A 24,997-nucleotide genomic window follows, 5' to 3' on the forward strand; every position below is an offset into this window, starting at 1 on the left:
CTGCCATGTCGCTCCTCACTTATTAGAAACACATCTCCCTCCGTCCTCCCAGCAGCAGCCACGCACGTGGAGAGAAAGGCCCTTCCTTGTGACTTGCAAAGGCGTTTTCAGGAGGGCATCTTAGACAAGCTCATCTGTGTCCTTTCTGGAAACTGGACATTTTCTTTAGCCAACACAAATCCTGCTCTTTATTGGAAAGTTCCCCTGTGTTCTCTCCCTTGTCTCACACTGCACAATGGCTGGGAGGGAATGTCCATTGTTTAACCATCACGAAGGCGGACTTCAGGAGGGCATGCGCTCTCCTGTTTCTCATGAATTCAAGAAGCTCACGAGTGCTGTCCACGCCAGACTGCGATGGCCGTATGGGGGTGCAGACTATCATGCGGCCCCCAGTGACTTAGACATTTCCGGAGGGGGTGTTATTTGCTGAAGCCTACGTGTACCTTAACAGAATCAGGAGCTCCCTTCTTGAGTTCGATTTATGAATAATTCTTCTCATTTCTGCTTTATCTAACCTGATAGTATGATTTTGTGTTGTATTATTGCTTTGAAGAAACATGTTCTTTTTTAGTTCCTTAGTTTTTAAAAACGGTTAAACTTGGGTTCTCCCACCACCCTCCCTTGCAAGTATATTTTAAAAATTGTCAAACTAAAAAAAAAAGTGAAAACTGCATAGACTTCTGATTCTTTCTCAGTTTAAGACAATAAACAACCATAAAAGAGAAGAGGATACACTCAGGGCGTCCAAGAAAGCCGTCTCAGGCCCTGTGTACCTCCCTCAGACAAACAGCCAAAAGTGGGAGCTGGCATTTCCAGGCCCCCAGTTAGGCCTCATATGCTTTTTTTTTTTTTTTTTTTTTAGTTAAAAAAGAACTCGATATATTTAATAAAGCTTGCTAGTACAAACATCAAGTCACACGCCCACACAACAGAGTTCCATTTACAAAACATCCCTGGGAGGCCCCTGCCAAGACCCCCACCCCACCTGCGGTCCAGGGGACAGGGAGGCCAGAATGGGGGGGCGAAGGGGGGAGTGGAGGAAGGTGAAGACTAAAATCAGTCCGTATAAAAGCTCAAAAAGAGCTAGCCGTGGTATTATCACAATGATACCGGTACAAATAAACCCGGTAGCCATCTGCTTCTTAAAGGACCAAGAGCAAAGCACGAGGTTGCTTCTCCCTATACACGGTCCTGTGGCAGATCCAGACGATGTCCTTATGCCAGAGCCAACCAAGAGGCAGAATTCTGCACAGAGCACTTTTTATGCAAGAAAAAAAAAACCCCAAAACTTTACAACCAAATAATCTTCTCTCTTGTTGGCAAAAAAAAAAAAGTCAGTAAAAATTATGTCCTAAAGGAAAATCAAGTTAATTGACATTCTAAGGTTTCATTTACTACAACCTTTATTAAATATTTTACTTTGTCCCTTTCCAAAAACACAGACTGCCAAGCCAGGACTATTAATTAAAAAATAAAAAAAGAGCTGTCAGGGAAATTAATTACTTTATGTATAATATATGTTCTCTACTAAAGAGGAAGGGAATGATGCTTAAAAAATGAATAAAATATTTTGGCTAAGCTATATGGGAAATTTCCCCAGTGACTGCTCTCTTTCAATTTCAAGTTCACATCTGTCAGAAACGCAGCACAGCGGGAGGATGCTTTTCTCATCCCTTCTTTCTATTCATGAAGTGTGAGGTCACGGGGTGCTGACTATGTAATAAGGCACTTTATAAAGCAAGTAACGATAAACGGCATCAGGTACAGGTACCCCCTGATCCCGACCTGGAGGGAGTGATAACCTAACCCGCTGGACCGACATCCTGGAACCAGCAGAGGGCTGATGCTAAGTGATGATGCTAAGCCACAGTCCGCTGAGGCAAAAGGGAAGAGGGAGAAAGTTCCAACAGGCGGGAAAGCTTCCCTGAGCGGTGTGACCGGGAATCTGTTGGATGAATCCGAACCAGTTCAAGTGAGAAAGACGCAAGGTGGCCTCGCAGCCTGTGGGAAGGAGAGCTTGGTGGGAGCCGTGGCAGGAGGGGAAGGAGAAGGTGGGAGCTGAGGCTGGCGGCTGCAGTGAGCTGAAGTTTTAGGGAAATAATAATGTGCCATAACCAGGCAGAAGATTGAAGTGACGAGAAGCTCGGGAATGAGGAGGATGAGTGTGTCTGCAGGTGAGAATATCCTCAGGCAGGAAAGGTGGCCAGGAAGCAATGACAACCGTCTGAGAGGTAGGTGGCCAGGGCCTCAGAAACGCCTGGACCGGGCAGATCAATCTAGCACAGAGGGAGTGAGCCCTGAAAAGAAGGAAGACGCCCAAACTGACTAAATGCGGTGGGTTAAGGACAAACATGTCAGGCATTTGGCAGGAGACACACAATGTAGAAACTAAAAAGTAGAGTGTGTGCAGGAACACAAGAAATTCTGTTTTTCGGTATTTTTTAATATGTTTTTGATATTTTCATTTGATGGCTGGACATAGATTTAATAATGTCACAAAGAAAACAGAAGAGCCACTGCCAAAGACTAGAAGAAACAATGAAAGATATTTATATGCCACTGCCAAAGACTAGAAGAAACAATGAAAGATATTTATATGTAAGGAAATTGAGTGTTGACTCATGGAGCCATGGCCATGGTTATGTTCACATACCCCCCAAAATAATCATCAAAATCAATCAGGATGTGTGGTCAAAATGGAAGGTAAACACCGTAACAAACAAACCCAGGAAAACCATGGCCATGCCAGAGAGGGTGCGGGAGGTAGGGGCTCACCTAAGTGACTTTCAAAAACAGTATCTTGATGGGACCCTGTAAAACCAAAGACAAAAAGAACTGTAAGCCCGTGTCTCCCAGGGGTTCAGGTCAGCAGTGAGAACAGGTGGAGGTGAGTCTTCACAGTCAAGTCATTTTAGGTAAAAAATATTCAATTTCCAAAGAGGAAAGAGTGGGCTTCCGGACTAGGGTTGAACAAATACGTAAGTATATTTGGGTGATGAGATGCAGGCATCTCGCCGTCAGAGAAAAAGGTTACAGGAAGGAAGGCAGAGAGCTAGAACGAAGCCCATGTAGTTAGACAGAAGTTGGAGGTTCAGTGTGATAGGAACTCATGTGTCGTATATATATGCATACAGAGAGACAGAGGGGGAGAATATGAATGTAGACATGTGTGTACATACATGTCCATGGAAAAGACCCGTAAGTCATGGCACCACGCAGCAGCGAGCAGAACTAGCACCTGGGTTCTGGTTTTTAATATGATTCTCCCATGAAAGGAACCAGGGCTTCCTGGAGAAATGACTGCTCCAGAACTGTATCCAAGAAAACACAAGATGGCCAGGAGCACCATGGAGTGCCAGAAAGTGAGGAAGTGCTCCAAAAAGGGTGGGGGATGCCCAAGGTACAGAGAGGCCAACCTGAAGGCGCTCCCGAGGGCCAGGCTGCAGCAATGTGAGCCACAGAATAAAGGATGACAGCACTGGGTTATGGCCCAGAGTACAATGAATACCCAACTCCACACGGATCTATAAATAATAGAATAAATAAACAAGGCAGAGGGACCACTCTTCCCTACAGGACTTAAAAGGAAGGAGGAAAACAGAAAATCACCAGCAGGCAAACACCAACCACAGTAATAATTGCTGCAGGTAAGAACCACGCTGCATGCTAACCTGCGCAGATAAAGGCAGGATAACAGAGGACCTGCATTTCAAGGTATCTCCCACAAGGTAGCTATTAATTACAGAGAAAAACAGTGACTTTTCAGTGAGAAAATGCTGCAGACACTCCTGTCGGCAGGTGATCGACAGCACCACCACCAGCAAAAAGACATTTCAGGACCCCCTCGTGCCCCTGCGATCATGCTGAGGTCCCAATATCCCTTTGGTGGCATACATTCCGTTTCATCAGGAGAAGTATCAGGTAAACCCAAATTAGGGGACATCTTACAAAATCGTGATCAAAAGTGTCACGATCATGAAAAACAAAAAAGGGATGCTGGACCTAAGACAGATCCAAGAAAACTAGGTGGCCAGGGCCTCGGAAGCATGTTGTGGGTCCCGGATTGGATCCTGAGCCGGAAAAAAGACATTAAAGCAAAACCCAAAATCAGGTCCGGCTCTGTTAAAGGTTGGTTTCCTGGTTTTTATCACTAAACCAGGGTCATGTGACATGCAACATCAGGGGAGCTAGGTACAGGGGGTAGAGGAATTCTCAGTACTATTTTTGCAACTTTTCAGTAAGTTATATCAACTTTTCTTTTGATATAATCATCTAAGATTATATCAAAACTAGAGGCTCGGTGCATGGATTCGTGCACTTTGAAAGGAAATTAATTAGAAGGTGGCTGGTGGGGCGGGACTGGGCGAGACGGGCCGGACAGGCCCTGGAGCCAACCTCCTCCGATCCCTCCCCTGCCAGCTGCGCCTGAGGCAGCGCCGGGGCTCGAAGGGCGTCTGTGGAGTAAGCAGAGTCCTTCCGGCAGGCGGGATCTCTTGGCCTGGCCTGTGGGGATCGGGCCGAAACCAGCAGTCTGACGTCCCCTGAGGGGTCCCGGAGTGCAAGAGGGCACTTTGCAAAGTTGCTGTCACTCGACAACTCCTGCGTTGAGCGTCTGCCCCCTGGTGGTCAGTGCGCATCATACCTACCGGTCGGTCGCTTAGCCTTTTATATATATAGATCATTTTTAAAAATAAAAATATTGAGTGTTAAGTTATATAAATGCAAATAGCTAAAGAAATTAAAATTGTATAAAACGTTTTCAGAGAAAATAGGCAGTCAGAAGAAATTCTTTGGGAAAAGACACATATTAGGCGAATTCATTGCCTGTGAATAAAGGGATCTGTGATTAATTAAAAAAATAGACTAAAGGGCCCTGGCTCAGTGGATAGAGCACTGGCCTGCGGACTGAAGGGTCCCAGGTTCGATTCCGGTCAAGGGCACATTCCTGGTTTGTGGGCTCGATTCCCAGTAGGGGGCATGCAGGAGGCAGCCAATCAATGATTCTCTCTCCTCGTTGATGTTTCTATCTCTTTCTCTCCCTCTCCCTTCCTCTGAAATCAATAAAAGTATATTTAAATATATATATATGTATACACACACACACACACACACACACACACACAAGGAATATAAAATCATTATTTGTCTGCATGTTTATGAGGCAAAAGTATAACAGCCAATCTCATTCTCATAAAAATAAGGGCATTTTTATTCACATTGGTTGAAAGAAATTCTTTTGGTCAAAATTTTATGCCTGCTCCCCAACAACTTCTCATATAACCTTCTTTTGTTATAATTATGCCTCAAATATTTAAAATTAGAACTTCAATGATCATGTGGCTGTTATTTATCTGTCCCCCCCAAAATATGAGACAAGGTCATTTTTTGCCAAAGTTAAAAAAAAATCCAGTAAAACAGGTCCATATACAAATGATGCTTTTTAAAGCAGGAGTAAAAATATACTTAAAAGAAAACTATCTGTAAAACGAAAACTCAGATGAGCCAAAGGACGCAAAGTCTTTCTATTGAGATTACAGCACTTTTGAAGCAGAAGCAAACACTAATAATCAGGCCATTAATGTTAGAATGAAAAGGTCCCCAAAATCTTACAAACACGAGACAAAGTTACATAAAACAGTATCAGCTGCATTTAAGATTAAAAGTCAAATGGCATAACTATTAGGAATATTATTTATAACTTCCTTTAACAATCAGTAATGTTGAGACTGGAACATTAATACTGATAAGCCTTCAGTGGTCTGTCTTCATGCTGGTCCTGACGCCGGGTTATTTACAGTGGAGCGTGGTTCTGCGGTTGGGGATGGGGGTTTGGGAGGGGACGGGGGCTTGGGAGGGAATGGGGGCTTTGGGGAGCCACGTGGCTCCATTAGCACAGGGCTCCAGGCGGTTTCTGTCCAGCCTCCCCAGCCCTGTTGTCTCCCCTGCGTTTCCTCTCTGCCCTGTGTGCCCACAGCACCGGCCTCAGCACAGCTGCACCAGCGGGGCCGCGTCTCTCAGGTTCCACGCACAAAGATACTCCTGTTTAGAGGGCGTTTGTGCGGTTCCTTACTCCACAGATAAGCTCCGCGGGGGAGGGAAGGGACTGCATGGCTAAATCCTGCTTCTTAGGGCTCCATTCACACATTATTTCCTGCTGCTCCCAGCACAGCGGCCGACCCACAAAAGCACCTTTATTGAGCATCCACCCACTCCATCGGGTGCCAAAAACCCGAGAGGCTCCTTTTCATTGCTTTACTTTCTATCTTTTCACAAGGGATGATGTGAGTTTTTCTCTTTCTTTAACAAAACAAACATTCAAATGCACCTTTTTAACACTGCGTTTTAATTCGCTGTGTGACATTCTCTGTTTGCATCAGCACTGTGGGCTGTTTGCAGAGTGGCAATATGAGATGATAACCTCTCAAATGTGTTCTCTAAAAAAAAAAAAATAACAAAAGCAATCGTGTTAAAAAAATTAGAGCAATGTCGCCATAACCGGAGAGTCCCGATTCTGTTAAACTTCAGAGAGTGGGTGATGTGGGGCACAGGCCACTCAGGGAGGCCCCGGAGAGAGAACACCGGACCTAGCCTAGTTCCCAAGTCTTTCGGGGAAGCGCTGGCTGACCAGGCAGCTGATTTTGATTAATTTTTAGTTTGGAGCTGGGTGGGGAGGATATGGGTTGTAGAGCAAAACACTTCTGCTCCAGGATGCAAATAGATTGAAAAAAAATGTTTTCACGTTGGGGATTGGTTCTCCCATTCATTGGCTCACAACAGGCCCACTGTGACTGCATTCTGGGCTGCACTAGGGGAGCAGGGAGAGGGGGGTGCGGCCTACAGGAAGGAGGGAGAAGAGCAGATTTCCATGGGGGTGAAGGTAACTGAAATTATAATCCATCAGAAAGCTGAAAGTGGGTCCCTCTCAGAGCAAGGTTCTGCTGGAGGCCGAGGCCTCTCGGGGACAGACGCAGCTCTAGGAAAGCAAGGTCTTGCGTGCAGTGGGCTGGAGATCGGCCTCTGGAACCAGCTGCTCCACCAGTGATGGGGCCTGAGCCGCTGGGTTTCTCTTGAGGCTGCAGCTTGCTCCCTGAACCCAGGTCCCTCAGTGTGCATGGGGAGCAGGGCTCAGTGGTTAAGAACTCGAGCCCAGAGTCTGACTGCTCTTTTAACATCCATCTCCATCACCTACTAGGCTTGGTCGGGTTCATTTCTGTGACCTCCACTTCTCATAAAACGGGAGTGATAACGGTATATACCGCATGGGGTCACCGAGGATTAAAATGTAGAGAAAAGCATCCCTGTGCCTGGCTCCCTGCAAGCCCTCCACACACCCTGTCTGTTATTACTATTAAGTTTCTAAGGCTCAACAGTCCCCTAGTTATGGGCTGATTGTGTCCCCCCAAAATCTGTATGTTGAAGTCCTAAGGCCCAGCATGTCAGAATGTAGCTGTATAGGGTCTTTAAGGAGGTGATTAAGTTAAAATGAAGCTGTCAGGGTGGGTCCTAATCTAATAGGACCGGCTGTGTCCTGAAGAAACACCAGGGGTGTGCACATAGACAAAAGGCCACGTGAGGACACAGCAAGAAGGTAGCCGTCTGTAAGCAAGGAGAGGGGCCTCAGAAGAAACCAACCCTACCAGCACCTTGATCTTGGACTTCCAGCCTCCAGATCTATGAGAAAACAAATTCCTGCTGCTGAAGCCATGCATGTATGGCAGCCCAAGCTGACGAACACACCTTTTCCCTTCTCTGGTAACAGTCTGTACCATAATCCAGGACTGAAACGGTCTAATTATTTTTGAGACAGCAGGAACCTAATCCACCTCTAAGAACAGACCTTTAATAGTCTCCCTTCTAGTAATTGCAAAGTTCTGCTGACTCTGGGGAAGGGCGGGGGCGGGGAAGGACGGACTCGGACACCAAGGGCTGCACTGCAATTAACAATAACGTGGACCTCAGAGCTGCCTCGCGAGGCGGTCGCGGCAGTGAGCCTGTTTACTGTCCTCTCCGAGGTTGGAAAGGCCCTTCCAATAATAAGCACGCTGGGTCCCTGTCCTGTGCTTGGCTAGAAAAGATCTGGGAAAATGATGACCCCCTGGAACAGCAGCCTGTGGAATGACCAAGCTGTCCGGGGTACTCCTCCTGCTGCTGGTCAGACCACACCAGGCGCCCCGACACTCAGGCGCTGCAGTCTCAGAGGGGCGGCTGCTCCGATCCACACGGAACATCGACAGGGGAGCCAGGACCCTTCTCCCACACAAAGCTGGCTGTGGGGTGAGAGTTCAAAGGTCAGCCTCCTTACTTAACCCTCCAAAGCCCTTCCCCTCTCTCTTTTGGCCCCTTCAAAATCTTTCCATAGTGTCAGTAAAGAAGGAAGTTAGATTGGGGAGGGTTTGAGAAAGAGTATTTTTTAAAATTCAGTATGAAATGTTACCATAAGAAAACGAATCCTTCAGAAAGCAGTCAGATTATATGGAGACGTACAGGCCCATTACAAAACCACAGGCAGCACCGCCTCGCGAATGTGTTTCTCACGGAGACGTTGTGGTGGGACCCACAAGCAGCTCTGCACAGATGGAAGGCAAACACAGGGGCCCCACTAGGAGCTACTGATAGGTACACACTGAGCAAGTGACTGGTTCTCTGGAACCATCACACTCAGTGGCAAACTCCTCCTCAGCAGCCCTCTGATGGGATCTATAATGAAAGTGCAGACACTGGTGCAAATGATCTACATTCCCACCTCCTTGCACACTCCTGCACATTCCTGCAGGACAATGTCCCTCAGAATCTCACCCCAGTCACACAGAAACTCATGGTTTCATTTAGATCAGCGGTTCTCAACCTGTGGGTCACGACCCCTTTGGGGGTTGAACGACCCTTTCACAGGGGTCGCCTAAGACCATCGGAAAACACATATATAATTACATATTGTTTTTGTGATTAATCACTATGCTTTAATTATGTTCAGTTTGTAACAATGAAAATACATCCTGCATATCAGATATTTACATTACGATTCTTAACAGCAGCAAAATTACAGTTATGAAGTAGCAACGAAAATAATTTTATGGTTGGGGGTCATCACAACATGAGGAACTGTATTAAGGGGTCGCGGCATTAGGAAGGTTGAGAACCACTGATTTAGATGAATAATTATAAAGAGTAACCTTACTCAAAGGGGGCAGTGTTTATTTTCTAAGTGGGTAAAATGAAATTAGAGAATTCAAGGGGTTTGGAATAGCTCAAACATCATTAAAATATATAAATAAAAATGTCATTATTTAGTAAGTTTACTGTGGTTTTTCCTGCTATAGTTAATTTATGATTCAGGTGATTCTTCTTCAAAAGTTTGTTTTCCATAAATGCATTTATCCTTCATCCCATCAACCCCACTTCTTGAATTCCATTTTATAGATACAGCTGAACACTGAATGCAAATGTGGTATCTATGTCCAGTGATACACTGTGCGTTACTTAGATGCAGTGAACAGCCTATGCTACGTACACACATGAAGGCCTGTCCATAAAAAGGAATGAAGCAGGTCTCTGTTCTGGTATGGAGACCTTTCTAAAAGGTGTGGCCAAGTGAAAAAAAGGCCAGGGCAAAATATATCACCTTTTACGTAAGAAAACGAAGGGAGGAATGAGTACATTTGTACTGGCCTAACAAAGTACTGAGGTAGAAGTCAGAAATGAAAAAAAAAAAGTTAACTACACATGGCAAATGGGATTGTGGACATAAGTCCTTTCAGTTTATGCCTTTTCATGGCTTTATTTCTGAACGATGTAAAACGTCTGTATAAAGTGTTGATATTTGGGTTTTCTTCACTGAAGTCATATGCAGAAGTTTTGAACTCTGTATGTTTTTCTGGGAATAGGACCCATGGCTTTCATTGCATCTGATCGGGGTACGTGATTCAAAACCCTCAGGGCCCCCTGCTTTGGCCTTAGCCAGAGTCTGGGCCGGCGTTTTCCCTTCTCGTCAGATTTTCTGCCTAGCTATTGGGGTCTACAGTCAAATGGGTCACAACACTAGCTCTTTATGGGAACGTCTGCTCTGGGAACACAAAGTAATCACATCATGATCTCGTGCTTCTCTAAGAGGAGAAGGGACACAGAGGCAAAAGCTGAAAGGCACCTTCGTGTGTCCGGCTCACACATCTCAGGCGCTATTTCACCAGGTGTTAGAGCCACAGTCGCTACATCACGACGCATGGCCACACGGGCTTGGATGGAACACACAATGGCTTCCCTCCATGTACGGCACTGATTCATTTTCAAAATACTTAACGAAAACCAGTACCCTGTGCTTTGAAACATCTTACGAAACTCATCATCTCTTTGTAATTGTTCACAGCTTTGTTTAGTGTCTAATTCCGCAGGCGCTAAATTAGAGTGAATCCATTTAAAAAGAGAACCCCCAGTTTGTCTAGTAAGTTGCAAAGTCCGACAAACCCAAATGTCGGAAAGGAGGCAGTTAAAAAAGGAGAGTCCATGGGGAGGTCGGAAGGGGACACCCCGTCCCGTACCAGCACCAGCCCTGCTCGGCCATGAGCCACCCTGCGCAGGGCACGCTTCTGCTGTCCCTGCGGATGTCTTCCCCGAACGTAGATCTCTCTAAACACCTTGTCGTGGCCATTTCAAGCCAAGCGTGGGAAGGCAGTTTCCTCACTGTTTATGACTTTGCTATCTATATAATTTTGTGATCATCTAATATGGACACTGTCAATACCTGCTCATGCTTTTTTCCTGTTTTAATAAACACTTAAATGTAAAGCTGGAACAGGAAAATGCCTCCACCATGAAGCTTTCAGCAGAGTAATGGCCCACTTGTGCGGCCCCGTAATTACACGCTGCACAGAGAGCGTTCTGTAATCACAGGTCTGGGCGGATCATGTAGCCCTGGATACGGGGTGCTCAGGGGGGACACGGTCTTTGTTCTGGGTGTGACTCCGTGTCTCTCTGTTGCTTCCCACAGGGATTTACATTAGCACCTGCTCAAGCACACTAAAAACTACTCTTTCCGAGCTACTTTAAAAAAAAGTCTCCAGGTCTTCCATTACATGCGAGCACACGCAGGTTTACCGAACTGTCTATGCTCAGGTGTGCCTGGGTGTGTTTTCTGATGAAGAGGAGGCAGTCTGGCATTAAGCAAATGTCCAAATACACTGGAACCACAATATAGTCAACGAAATCTTCTAACATCACTGAAGTCTTGTCAATGCCCTGCATTTTTTGAAAACTGCTTAGGTCACTTAAAAGTCACCAGTTATAAGAGGTAGGAGACTTGATTTACCTTTGGGGCAGAGTGGTTCATGGTCTGGGAAAGACGACATTTGCCCTGGACACATTTAAACTCAGTCATCCCAATGCACTTTAGGGAAATACAGGAGGCCCTGGACCAGGGAACTCCGCTTTCGGTCTCATAGGCTTTGGGAGAAGGTGGAGTGCCTCAGTCTCCCAAGCTGCTGCTTTTCGGGGGGGTGGGGACGTGGGAGTGGGAATGTGGGGGTGGGGACAGAGCTGTGGAGGTGGGGATGTGGGGTGGAGATGAGGAGCACAGGATGAGGAGAGGAGAGGCTGGCCCTCTGGCACTGGGCTGCTGCCTGGGCACTGGGAAGGTGGCGTGGACAGGGGCAAGGAGTCTTAGCAACTGTGTGTACTCTGGAGGGAACAGTTTTGACGGACCCTCTGAGCTGGGGGCCAGCTGGACCCTGAGGACAGGAACAGGCTGGGAACCCAGTGGAAGGCCCAGGCCTGGGGCTCCTGGGAGAGGACACAGTGCCCTCTGCGTCCTTCCCTCCCGCCACCTGAGAATCTCTGGTACAGTCCTGTCACCTGGCCTCATCTGTATGCCGTGGAGACCGAGCCCAGCGAGCTGAGGGAGAGACCTGGCCAACTCCAGAGCCAGGGAACGGCGGTGCTGGGCGGCCACCAGCACACAGGGCCTCGGTGGTCAGACAGAGAGGCTGAGGAAAGGGCGGGCGGAAACAGGGGCTCATAGGGAACCACGTCCTCACACTCTCATAGGGGTTGTGCCAGTGGCTACCCTGAGAACAGACATGGAGCCTATGACCTCCATGCATGGGGTCTGGGCTCTTCCATTCATTTTACAAAACGGTAAGTAACGGACCCAGGGTATTTATCTATATAAACTGTGTATCTTTCAAGTGCATCAGAACAGAACTTGGCAAAGTGGATTACAATGCACTGGACTCATCAGCCCCCAGCACCCGGCTGAGACAGTATGCCAGCTGAGGAGTCCCCCCCCCCCTCCCCCTCCCCCCCGCCGGGTCCCCTTCATTCTCTTGGTTTCTCTCTCAGGGCTGGTGCATGAGGCGCTCTGCCTCCTCATCGATCCTGTTGTTTAAACCTGAGGCAATGGTGGCACTGGAGGGGACGTTTGTATTTCATCGATCGCATTTACAAGCCTGCACCGTATCTGCACCCATCGCTCCTTCAGTGTCTCCGGAGCTCATCTCCCTGGGACTGTCCTCCTCAGGTTACACTGGTGTCACTATCTGCACCAAGATTTATTCTGTTCCCCTCACCACCATGGACCCATTGGACAAACGTACTGTGTTTCCTTTACGATTATTCATTTATTTAGTGCAAATGGACGGAGAAGGCCCGGTAGGGTGAGGGACTAAGAAAAAACCCTGTTATCTGAGCAAGGGGTGAGAGAGGGTGTGCACACACGTTGTTCATGTGCATGGGTGGACCTGTGCACACACGTGAGATCCAGGCCTTGTGAGACATGCCAGGAAACAAGAATTTTATTTCATAACAACAACTCACTGAAGGAACTTAAGCAGGAGCTCGTATAATTGGATTTGTGTTGTAGTCCCAGCAAGAGAGGGTGAGAAGTGAGACTGGGAAACCTGGTGGCGTCACACAGTCACACGGTGTGAGCCCGAAAGAAGGGCCACTGCAGACTAATGATGGGTCCCTGTCTGAGCCTTTAAAACGGCGGATGCGGTCTACAATCTGGTAGATTTATTTTGTATATTGTAAAAACAAATAAAAAATAGCGAAAGCAAAGGACTGCCTCTATGCGTGTGCCCTGCAGTCACTGACACAGACAACCCCACTGTCACTGAGCATCTCCCCTTCCGATCACCAGCCACTCTGGGCACAGCTGCCCACCAGTGCCCCCTGCGCTGCTCTAGGTGAGCCTGTTGGGTTAGCATCTGAACCCTGAAGCGAAACTTTCAAACACTATCACACATGGTAGTTTTGGTTGTGAAGAAAGAGAAAAGCTGAACTACTCAGTCTCGGGTAGCATAAAAGAGGCGATGTTCTAAATTGGCTTCGTCGGAACTACAAACACTTCGGAAGTTCCTGTTTACCTTCTGTGACCAAGACTAAATAAATAGAGGAAAGTGACAAGTTAGACAAGCTGAGACACTAGAGAAGGAAAATCCCTCGGATTTAATAAGAGATTAAAGATAATGAGGTGGTACCCATTCCCGGAGTCAGTCCATGCCTCGCACACAGGGGCTGCGGAGATCAGAGCGTCTCAGCCGGATGCGGGTCAGACTCCCCGGGACAGACACAAACTCTCCCGTCTCGGCCCCGACCCCAGAGGCTCTGATGTAACGGTAGGTGGTATGAACCACAAACACAAATAAGACTGGACGAGCACAAGGATTTGCTGAATCCTTATTCCATTTTAATGGGCTTGGTCTCTGTGTAGTTTGTGACTAAGATGCTGTGAGGGAGAGTGGCAGCAGGAGCAAGACAAGAGCGAAAAGCCCAGCTTGCCTGTCTACGGAGACCGTCCTCCGGCAATCTTCCGAGACTGGCCTTTTCCACAAATGGAAAGCGTTTTTTCCCTATAATGTTCACACTGGAGTCTAGTTTCAGACACGAAAATAACTTCTTAAAAAACAAATCGTACAATTACATTTCTTGTTCATTTCAAAGAAGTTATATTTGTATCCTCTCCCCACATCACCCAGGAATAGACAGCAGATAAGAGAAAAGTAGCGCTCGTAAATTCCACATATGTTTACTGTCCACAGATGTCCGAGTCTAGCCACGCTGCACGAACACACCAGAACCTGGGCACACTCCCTGTGAGTACGGGGTGCTTCTTGGCTGATTGGAGTATTTATATTCATAGTCACATTACAATTCTTAAACTATCTATTCACAATCAAAGAAATAGACATTTGACCTTAACAGCCATGTATTTTATATTTGAAATTTATGGAAATATGAGTTGTTTGGACCAGGGTGTTGTAAGAAAATACTAAGGCAATAAGGCTGAGAAAATCCTGGAACTGGAGATAGTGTATGTGCTCCTTCTTCCGGCCTGGAAGGTCAGAGCAGAAAGAACCAAACACATTTAAGAGATTATCTTTAGAGATTATCAGCGGGTGACTAGAAACAAATACATAATGACAGTTCCCTAACGTACAGAGTCTTATTTATTTATTTAGAGAATAGTTTGATTTTTAGAGAGGAAGGGAGAAGAGAGAAACATCAAAGTAAGAGCATAACATCGATCGGCTGCCTCCTGCACGCTCCCTACGGGGGATCGAGTCTGCAACCCGGGCGTGTGCCCTGACCAGGAATCCAACCAGCAACCTTTAGGTGCACAGGACGCTGCCCAACCAACTGAGCCACCCCAGCCAGGGCTGTACATGAGTTTTGAAGTGTGTGAAAGTAAGCCCACTTGTTTGTCGGACACAGGAGACCCATAGGGTGATGAACGTCAAGTCCTGTGAGAGAAGGGGCACATTTAACTCCTTACAGCAGTATCCTCATGTCCAGCGTGGCTCCCCCAATGAAAAGGGGCTCAAAATGAGACGCTGGGTAAGCAGCCCCATGTGAGTGACAGGCACCAGCGGCCCAGCATACACACATCTAGGAAGTCATTCTGGCCTGCACCCCTTCCCACACGAGAGCAGGAAGAAAGGCTGTGGGCTGAGCAGAAGCAAATCCAGATCCCCTGTGTCCCAGTGGCAATGGCCTCTGCTCCCAGAATCCCCGTGGCTTCCTTTGGACTTTATTCCTAGATCCTCGTCCCTTGCTGTCCAGACTATCTGACGAAGGCCTCATCTCCTGGACGGGCACCTGGTCACTGCCTTCCTGGACTGGCAGGGCTTGTCAGAGAGCCCCACGGAGGCCTTCTCTCTCCAAGCCTAGTGCCTACGTCCCAACACTGGAGAGGAAGGACAGAGAGTCGTGCTTCCTGGCATTATGGGGAAGTAATGGGGGAAAGAAGGAGAGAACTGGTAAGGAATGATCCCCACCTACTGACTGGCTGTCCTTCCCAACAGGTTGTACTCCATGAAGGAACACCTTCCTGGGAAGACAGAGGTTTGTGGGTTCGTGAGGGTCAAGGAGGAACTTTCCAAGACGGGCACAGAATATCAGAGGAAAAGGGCTCCAGGAACTGGCACCTGAACTCAAAAGAAGCAAAACACCCCACCTCTGTAAGGAGTTTGCAGGACAAAGCCAAGTGAGAGAAATACAGGTCTTTCCTCCCGGCTGGCCTGCAGCTGGGAGCCCCAGGAAGTGAAGAGCGCACCGGGGGAGGCCCTGCGAGAGCCATCTTCCAGAGCCCGTGCTCTCTGCAGCACGCGCAGCGCTGCAGGCTCCTCTGCAGAACTGATCGGCTTCGAAAGAAAAGCTGGGCTTTATTTTCAACTCAGGTCCCAGGGTTTGAATGTGTTATGCAACCTGGGAGACATCTGGCAGTGGGCTAGTGGGCAGCCCAGCCCAGATCTGTACTTGACCTCCTGTCCTTCTCTAGACTCATGGACAGCTTCGCCGGAAAGGAAAGCAGACGCCTTGGCGTTTGGTCAGACTCTGAACGTCCCGTCTTTTCCATTGGGTCCCTGAAGAAATAAAGACTGAATTCTTCTCGTTTCTTCCCGAGGTGACAGGAAGGTCCTCCGCAGGCCCGAGGGTCTGGCACAGGACTGGGCCTGTCACTCCAGAGGCAGCTGGTCAGCAGCTCCATGTCGCTCAAGGCCGTGACTGACCTCCATGGCCAGAGGATGGACCAGGGTGGGTCATGATGTGTGGAAAGAGGACACAGATGACACACGGAGGAAGCACCGGGAATGCTCCAAAATTAGCAGAGCGGGAACTGTAGGGCGGACTGCAATGATCTCCTCTTAGGAAGGGAAGACAAACTGCGTTGCTTCCAGATCTAGAAAAATCGGCCATTTGCCAATATTGCAGGAAAGTGAAGACGGTGGCATAATATGGGCCAAAGCAAACAAACTCTACCCATTCTGCACTATTTTAGAAGCTACAGACCGACGTTTCTTAAAAAGGGCTTGAAGTCTCAAATTAGCTTTTCACTAAGATGAAAGGTTAAACCAGCACGGTCCAACAGAAATACAGTGCAAGTTCCTACAGAGTTTAAATTTTTCTAGTAGCCGTAATGTTAAATGAAAAAAGAAACAGGTGGAAATAATTTGAATAACAAATTGTGTTTAAACCATTCTATGAAATACATTATCATTTCAACACGTAATGGATATAAAATAGTTACACATTCTTTTCTCAGACTGCGTTTGGAAACTGGTGTGTATTTTACACCTCGGATCACCTCAATCCAGAGCAGCTCTACCGCCACACTGCCCAGCACAATGGAAGGACCACCTGCACACTAATGATGGGTCCCTGTCTGACCCTTAAAAACAGCAAATGCAGTCAAGGGACTGCCTCCATGGGTGCCCTGCCGAAAGCAGGTGATGCTACTGCCGGGGTCACCGACACAGACAAGCCCACCGTTACTGAGGACCTCCCCTTCCGATCACCACCAACTCTCCCGCCTGGACGCGCAGGAGAAGCAGACCCCCCTCCCTGGAAGCCCGTTTCTGATCCATCGAGACCCCGTGGAAAAGCAGTCCTGCTAGCTACCTGCTAGTTCAGCCGTGGGCAAACTATGGCCCGAGGGTCGGATCCGGCCCGTTTGAAATGAATAAAACTAAAAAAAAAAAAAAAAGATCGTACCCTTTTATGTAATGATTCACACAAACACTCCATCCATGCTTTTGTTCCGGCCCTCCGGTCCAGTTTAAGAACCCATTGTGGCCCTCGAGTCAAAAAGTTTGCCCACCCCTGTGCTAGTTACTACAGGAGCCACAGCAGGTGCACCTGACACTAATACAAAGTAATAGTGAACGTCGACTCTAAATGAAAAATAAATAAAGGAGCCACTGAATAATGTGAAATGCTATTTTGTTCAAATGCTCTGTTATTTCGGTTTAAAAGTGCTCCTTTTGCCCTGCCAGCGTGGCTCAGTGGTTGAGCGTTGGTCGACCTGTGAACCAAGAGGTCATGGTTCGATTTCCTGGGTTGCTGGCTTGAACCCCAGTGTGGGGCGTGCAGGAGGCAGCCGATCAATGATTTTTTCTCATCATTGATGTTTCTATCTCTCTCCCTCTCCCTACCTCTCTGAAATCAATAAAAATATATTTAAAAAAATAAAAAATGAAAGTGCCCCCTTCCAAAGCCGTGTCCTCGCTCGTCACTGTCGCAGCCGCAGAGCTCTCACACCAAGCTCTGCCCCACTCGCCAGCCTCTCTTGGGGCCAGCTCCACGCCCGCTCTGTGCAGGGAGCTGTGTATAGGGGTGGGTGGGGGGGCAGTCGGGGCTGTCCGAGACACTTTGCAAAGCTATAAAGAAGGCACGGTTAACCTCTCAGGGCCTGCATGCTTGACTTTCTGGGATTTCACACAAACAAAATAAAGAGCCCAGAGTGTGAAAACCTGATAAGGAGACGCTGTTTCATATCGCCTGCCTGAGAACAGTGCCTTCTCTGTGCTCCCCATTTATAGGTGACACTGGCCTCAAAGGAACGCCCCTCCTCCTTCCCTAAACTGGTATCTTATTCCACGGCCGTGGGAAAGGAGGCGATCGTTCATTACTTCTGAATAACAGGTGCAATCGTCATTTCCACCGCAGCTCCTGATGGAGTGAAACGGCCCAGAGACCCAGCGATGATGGCCGAAGCACGACACAGGGAGTCCTACCTACTACTCGGCTGCACAGAAGTGGGGACAGAAGCGCCGGTGTCACGCCCATGGGCACCGCCATCCGGGTCCTACCTTTGTGGTTGAAGATGCCCTCCATCTCTCCATGCTGCTCCGTGAGTGCGCGATGCACAGCGAGCCGCAGGGCACCAGGCCTTCTGCCGCGGGGGACCGGTCGGTGGTCCGCACCAGGCACCAGTCGGGCTTGTCGTGGGGCCGCTCCAGCACCTCCACGGTCTGGCCTCGGCGGATGGTCAGCTCCGTGCTGTTGCAGGCGGTGAAGTCGTGGATCACCACCGTCAGCTCGCAGCCGCCGGAGAGCTGGGGAGGAGAGGGGACCGGTCAGCGAGCCGGGACACTGACTCTGCGCAGGCTGTGCACCTGCGGGAACTCGACTCCCCCCACCCCTGGTTCAGTAACAGCAGGAACCGCCCGAGGGGCAGCTCTCCTGCTTCACGGTCCCTAATCCTCCCTCAGACCCACATGACGGTCATTTACTGTGTCACGTTCTCACGTATGACCATGGTTTTCTGAGTGTTTCCCTGTAAGAATCTGACCTGATGTTTCACGCGCATCCAAACCTTGTGTCTGAGACATTATTATTCTCAGTAAGTGCTATATACTGATTTTTTAGCTTTGGGCAAACTAATCAACATTGTGTCTGAAGGTCACTGGGGGGATTATTGTGATGTGGTGGTAAAATGGGAAGTTTGTTCCCAATTTGGTGTCTGGGCGCTCCCGGTTCTGTCAGCCTACGGGCTCCCCTACACGTGGCAGGGTGACCAGAAGGGGATGGGGGGGGGGTCAAGATCCCAAACACAGGTCAGGGCAGCCTTTCTCTCTTCAAAACCCTCTGGACGTTCCTAGTGGGCATTCCAGACCCTCTGCCGCCGGCCCCAAACCCTTTGCAGGCCCTCTTCCCACCACAAGCCTCCATGTGCTCTAGGGGCGCTGGCTCACTGCCCACATGCCACGCATTTTCTTCTGAAATTCCTTCCCTTCTTCTCTCCTCTTACTGAGCTCACTCCCATTTGCTGACTGACTCCCAGGTCCTGAGAAGCACAACACACACTCCATCACGATACTACCACCAGGACCTCACGTGGGAAGCAGGTGCGTGGCCTTCCCATGACCCTTCACTTCCTGTGGCCTCTGCCCCATGTCTCCCTTAGACTGTCCACTCCTTGGAGACAGCTCACATCCAGGCTCACAACGCCCCTCCCACCGCGACCAGTTCCTATCCTTGGACTGTCCCCTCTGGGCCTTAACCTGGCAGCCGGGAGGTCACTCCTGTCTGTTCACTATTCACCTGGGTGGGTTCCTGAACCCCACTCTATGCCAATCACTCCCGAGCAGGCACTGGCCTGCTGTTTCCCCCTCCCTCCAAAACACGTAGTAGGCATTATTCCCTACCCCGGCCCCAGCCTGCTTCTCTCCAGTGTTCCCTTTGAGGCATGGTCTCGCCATCAGTCACCCGAGCTGAGGTCTCACGAGGTCTCATGCTCTTTCCCTCTCCAGGTGCCATCAGGACTCTAGGACGGCATTCCGCTGCCTCCTTCCTCTGCACACCCACACCGCTCACTCGCTGGCCCCTGCAGTGCCTCCCAGGTGGGCCCCAGGCTCGCCTGCCCGGCCATCCCAGCACAGCTGCCAGGTCCCACTTTAACACGTGAGCCCCCCACTCAAACATGCCTCCTTATTCACGAGCCGAGGCTCACATTCTGCAGCACGGGATCAGGTTCCTGCCTGGCCCGGCCCACCTGGCGCAGGTCAGCGGTGTCCCCTCATGCGCCTCCCAGCCCAGCGACCATGTCCTCCTTGAGAGGGGCCCAGCGTTCACTGCGCCCCCACTACCCCTTCTGCTTGGAGCTTCCCATCAGTCTCTGAGACGTCACTTCTGTATCTACCATCCTTAGCATTTTTTAAATAAGCAAATTATGACTCGACTCTGAAACGAGCCATGTCTTGGGTTATATGTGTGTCACTCTTCTGTGAACTTTCCATGTTCTGCCTGTGGCTGGGAGACTGGGCCTGTCTCCGCCACTGCTGAGCCCCCTTGGCCAACAACAGCAGGTACAGGGTTTGTGCAAGGAAGCAGTCGATGCGTCTCCTAAAGCCTGCCTGCACAGCGCCCTGCCGCCAGCAAGCAGTCACACATGTGCTGACGTGGTGGGTGGGTGGAGACCAACCAAGGAACTTGTATGCATATATGCATAACCCATGGACAAAGCCTACAGTGTGGTGAAGGCCTGGGGTGGGGGGCGGGGAGGGCTAGAAGGGGTCAAGGGGAAGGGGGATGGGTAGAGGGTGAAGAAGGCACTGCATTTGGAAAACCAAAGCGAAGCAGTTTTCCTCTGTGACTTTAGGAGCTAAGTCTGCTGTGTTTAACCCGAGACCTGCCCAGTCTTCCCAAGGACATCCGCACAGAGAAGGCGAAGGACAGAAGAGGAGACGGCTGGGCGGTGGGAGTGGAGCAAGGAATGGGGGGCCTCCTGTGGGGGACATGCTTGTCCAGGAGGCCACCCGGCACAGTCCACTGGCAGAGCACTGGGAACCGACCCCGGCTCAGGCTCACAGCCGGCAGAGTCCTTGGGCCGGCCACGCCGAAGACTGCGCCTGCCAGCCCCTGCCAGCCCCACGCTCTTCATCCCCTTCTGGTCGAACAGCCTGTCTTTCAAGAGCAAGTTTAGATATTTAGAATAAGAAACACATGGCCATTGGACAACCACAGAAACCAACGCAAAACAAACCCTTCCTAATAAAGCACAGATATGGACACAATGAATCGTCTTTGCTAGGCCACAAAGGGAGTTTTCCACAAACGTTTAATCTTTAATCGCCTTCTACATGTTGCAAATTGCTCTGTGCGAAAACCGCGCAGACCTTACACATTTCTCTGTGAACAACCAAGGACCTGATGGTAGAGGGATAGGCGGAGGCCCGGCCCGGGGAAGTGATTTCCTGTAAAAGCCCACATGCTGGAAGTGGTTAATCCCTGTAGCGAAAAAGAGGAATGTTCCCAGTTCCAGGGGAAGCGTGAGCCTTGAACTAGCCGGATGGATATGGGGTCCGCTTGCCGAGGCCCCACAGGACCTGCACGTCCCACGGACCCTGCCTGCCTGCGGTGCCTGTCACCCCTGCCCAGAGCCCCTCGGACAGGCCTGTCACGCTGTCCTGTCACTGGTCCACCCCCAGCCCTGGGAAACGCCACCTGGAGACACAGCACCTCATCACCCGTCCTGGGCCCGTTTCACTCCGAGTCTTATTAATTTTTCAGAGTGCTCAAAGCCACACGGAGCAATCAGCGGGTGGGGGAAGGGTGGGAAGGGAGAAGGGGGCTGCCCAAGGAAAATTAAGCTAAACCTTATTTCTGGCACTGGTTTTTTTAGCCCCTCACAGAGTAATCAAAAACTATTGGAAACATCTGTGTACTTGACAGAGCATGAGAAATAAAAGTCAAGCCTGTTCCGATGAAGAATTGCACACTGAGTTAAAATTCCTTTTCAAAGGCTTTAGGGAACTTATGAACAAAATTCAGTACCAGAAGACTGTTTCCAAACAGCGCTAAAATCATCATTAAATATATACATATATCTTCTCGGTTTTACCCCTCAGAACCAATGGGCTTTTCCATAAGAATCCTGCATGAAGAATCTTTAAGGGGAGGATTAAGTGGATGTTTTCTAGTTCAGAGAAAAGACATCTGTGGATTTCGGTCTCAATGTTCACATTTGAACATTTTAAACTTCTGAATATAAAACCTCTCTTTAAAACCAGGTTTGCAGTTTAAAAAACAACACTTTTTTTTTTTGGTATAAAAGACTTAAAGTAACTCTTTGGAGGAAACGAGTTAGAAAAAGGTCAGATAATATATTCTACATCAGTAAGTTTGGCTGAGGTCTTATTTGCTTTCAATGACATTCCTACCCTCAGTGACCCAACTTCATTGCTATGCTGAGTTGCCATTCCATTTATCTAGTTAAAATTCACTTTTCCTTTCCAACCATGCCTTGTGAAAGTTTTTAAAGTATCTTCTCTACTTCTGTGTATTTTATGGACTTCTATCATGGGCTCCCAACCACATACATGCATTTTGTTTAGGATTGCAAGTTAGGAAAATCTGTTTTCATGACTCACATTAACTCCTGTGACATTCACACCAGAAGACAGATTTTGAAAAAAAAAAAAATCTTTCTGCTTTCACCTTTAAAAGAATAAATGTGGTGACTAAAACGTACAAAGTAAAATGGCCTTAACCGGACCAGGGACAGCACCAAAGCTCCTCTAGCCCCCCCCCCCCCCCCGCCCCCCACTGTGTCCCTTTACACAGGCTGCCACGGGAACGCCAATGGCTCAGATGCACAGACTCTCTGCAGAATCAAACCAGGGTCCCTTTGCTTGAATCACCTCAGAATGACTGAAAGTGAACAAGTTGCTGTGTTTCACACAAAAGAATGAAATACTCATCTTTGGCCGCAGGCACGTGAGCCTTGAACAATCAGCACAAAAGAGTTTTGCTTTATGTTTCCTGGAGGAACCACGTGACGTCACTGCTTTGCCTGAACCCAGTCAATGGCAGTGACTCCAACAGACCCTCGGAGGGGGTTTCTGACCCCATCGCTCCTCGGAGCGCCCCTCCCTGGCGCACTAACATGAGGCAGCTTTACGTTACAAGAACATATCGTTCTCAAGAGACAACGGCAAACACCTGGTTGGAATGGCCAAGCCCCAGGAGCTCTGGGGCCAGTTCTGCCAGAGGAAGAGGGGCTTTCCGACGGCCTGGCGATGCCGCAGCCTGTTCTGTAAGTGATCTACTCCAGGAACCCCAGGTCGACCGCAGGTGGGTATCTGGCCAATTTTCTGAGAGCAATTCAAAAGGAAAGGAGGAATGTGGTCTAATAAAAGCCATTTTCCCTAAAGAACACGGTGCATCAACTCTGTGAACAATCACATCTTACAGCCCAATACAGTCAGTCCAGAAACCTCACAAAGGCCTGCGGTTTTGTGGGGGTTTCACACTGTGCAGAAGACCGGAGAGTGTTGTGGTTGAGGGGATTAGGGAGACAGCTCCATTACTGGCGACGGTTACCAGGGAAAGGCAACCACTGGGGGCCAGCACGACACTCTAAGGAAAAGAACTGCCCTTCCAGTCTCGCCTGCCTGAGCTCTTGTTGGGCAACATCATGGAGGCTTGGGCTTAGTGGCAGCCCTGTGCTCCCCCAACCCCAAGGCCAGGTTCACAGAAGTGTTCACCAAAATCTGTCACTGTGTTTCTTTTTCTTTTTAAAAAAATATATTTTATGGATTTTTTTTACAGAGAGGAAGGGAGAGGGATAGAGAGTTAGGAACATCTATCAGTTGCCTCCTGCACACCCCCTACTGGGGATGTGCCCCCAACCAAGGTAATGCCCTTGACCGGAATCGAACCTGGGATCTTTCAGTCCGCAGGCTGATGCTCTAGCCACTGAGCTAAACCAGTTAGGGCCTGTTGCTGTGTTTCAAAGGTGATTTTGATCATCTCTCACACATTGGGTGGTACATAAAGAAATCTGTGAGAACTGAAAAACAGTTAAGGTGATACATTTTATAGGTTTTTTAAACGCCCCCCCTTCCCAAAATAAATCCATGAGAAAGATGTTTTCAAAAGCAGAAACTTACCACAACCAATATTTTATCCAGAAAATAAGTAGTGAGTATGGCATTTAGGGACCTTAATCCTCTCTCTTTACCAAGGCGATCGATCGATCACACATTGGTTTTCTGACATGAAAACAATTCCTGGAAGGTTTTCTTGACGGTGATACACAGGAGGTGGAATATAAAATGAGATGCAAGGACGTTAAACTGAAAAGCTACAACTAAAAAGGCAAACTTCAAATGTGAAAAGTTAAGCAATCAGAGAGCTTGGCCATTATGCACCAGGCTTCGAGGGTTCACGGCAGCTGACGTGGCTGCGCGTCCCTCACTCTGAACACACGAAAGAGAAGCGCCAGCCTGTGCCCAGCAGGTACTCAGGCTCTTCTGCAGAAAAGGGACGAGGGCCGGGAAGGAGGAGGCAGGTGAACCCTCACCCCCACCCCGGTCCCCCATGGCACCAGGCCCTGGAAAACAAAGAACTCCTTAGGACAATTTAACCCAAGGAAACCCATTTACCGCATTTCCTGACTGAGCATGACAACCTTCTACCCAAAGGAGTTAACCTGAAATGTCTTTCTGTCTGTAACAAAGGGACACCGACCAGAAGAATTGAGATTTGAGAGCCAGTTAACCAGCAGACTGGGCCCTCGCAACGAGGAAGGACAGCGGAATAAACCACTGGCCTCAAGTCTGAATCAACAGTAACTCTGGTCAGTGGTATAAAATTTACATTCAAAACAGTCTCAATGCGCCAGTATTCTTATAAACACGTTGTTACATGTCTGCCCAACCTTTATATTTAAAAATAATCTTTTTTTTTAATTGAGGCATTCTACTTTAGCATGAGGGATTTTGTTTTTCTGATGGAGTACCTATGATTATCAAAGATTACATTCATTTTGTGGTTTTATGAGAGCACTTAAAAACCAGTTAAAATTACAAAAACCCACAGTCACTTAGAAAAACAAAGATTAGCCAAAGGAGAAACCAAACACCAGGCGCAGTCCATCACCTGGCTGCCAGGGGCAGAAGGGCTGTCTCCTGTTCATTCCTGCGCTGGAGCACCTGTCCTGGCTGGAGCACAGGTCCTATGCTGGAGCACCTGTACTGGCTGGAGCACCTGTCCTGCCTGGAGCACCTGTCCTGCCTGGAGCACCTGTACTGGCTGGAGCACCTGTCCTGCCTGGAGCACCTGTCCTGTGCTGGAGCACCTGTCCTGCCTGGAGCACCTGTCCTGCCTGGAGCACCTGTCCTGTGCTGGAGCACCTGTCCTGCCTGGAGCACCTGTCCTGTCCTGGAGCACCTGTCCTCGCCTCCCTGCAAGCGGCCTGTCCTACGCTTGAGAGAACATGTCCTTC

At 48.8% G+C, this 24,997-nt stretch overlaps 1 protein-coding gene across 1 annotated transcript in view; it reads right to left on the reverse strand.

Moving 5' to 3' along the window:
- TRIO (trio Rho guanine nucleotide exchange factor) overlaps nt 1-24,997 on the reverse strand; it is a 198,986-nt gene that overhangs the window by 52,771 nt on the left and 121,218 nt on the right. The window contains 2 exon segments of the mRNA XM_023752278.1: nt 18,078-18,105; nt 18,108-18,323. Of these exon segments, the coding sequence (XP_023608046.1) occupies nt 18,078-18,105; nt 18,108-18,323 (244 nt within the window).

This window comes from Myotis lucifugus, unplaced genomic scaffold (assembly GCF_000147115.1).
Source record: "Myotis lucifugus unplaced genomic scaffold, Myoluc2.0 scaffold_0, whole genome shotgun sequence".
Taxonomy (NCBI): domain Eukaryota; kingdom Metazoa; phylum Chordata; class Mammalia; order Chiroptera; family Vespertilionidae; genus Myotis; species Myotis lucifugus.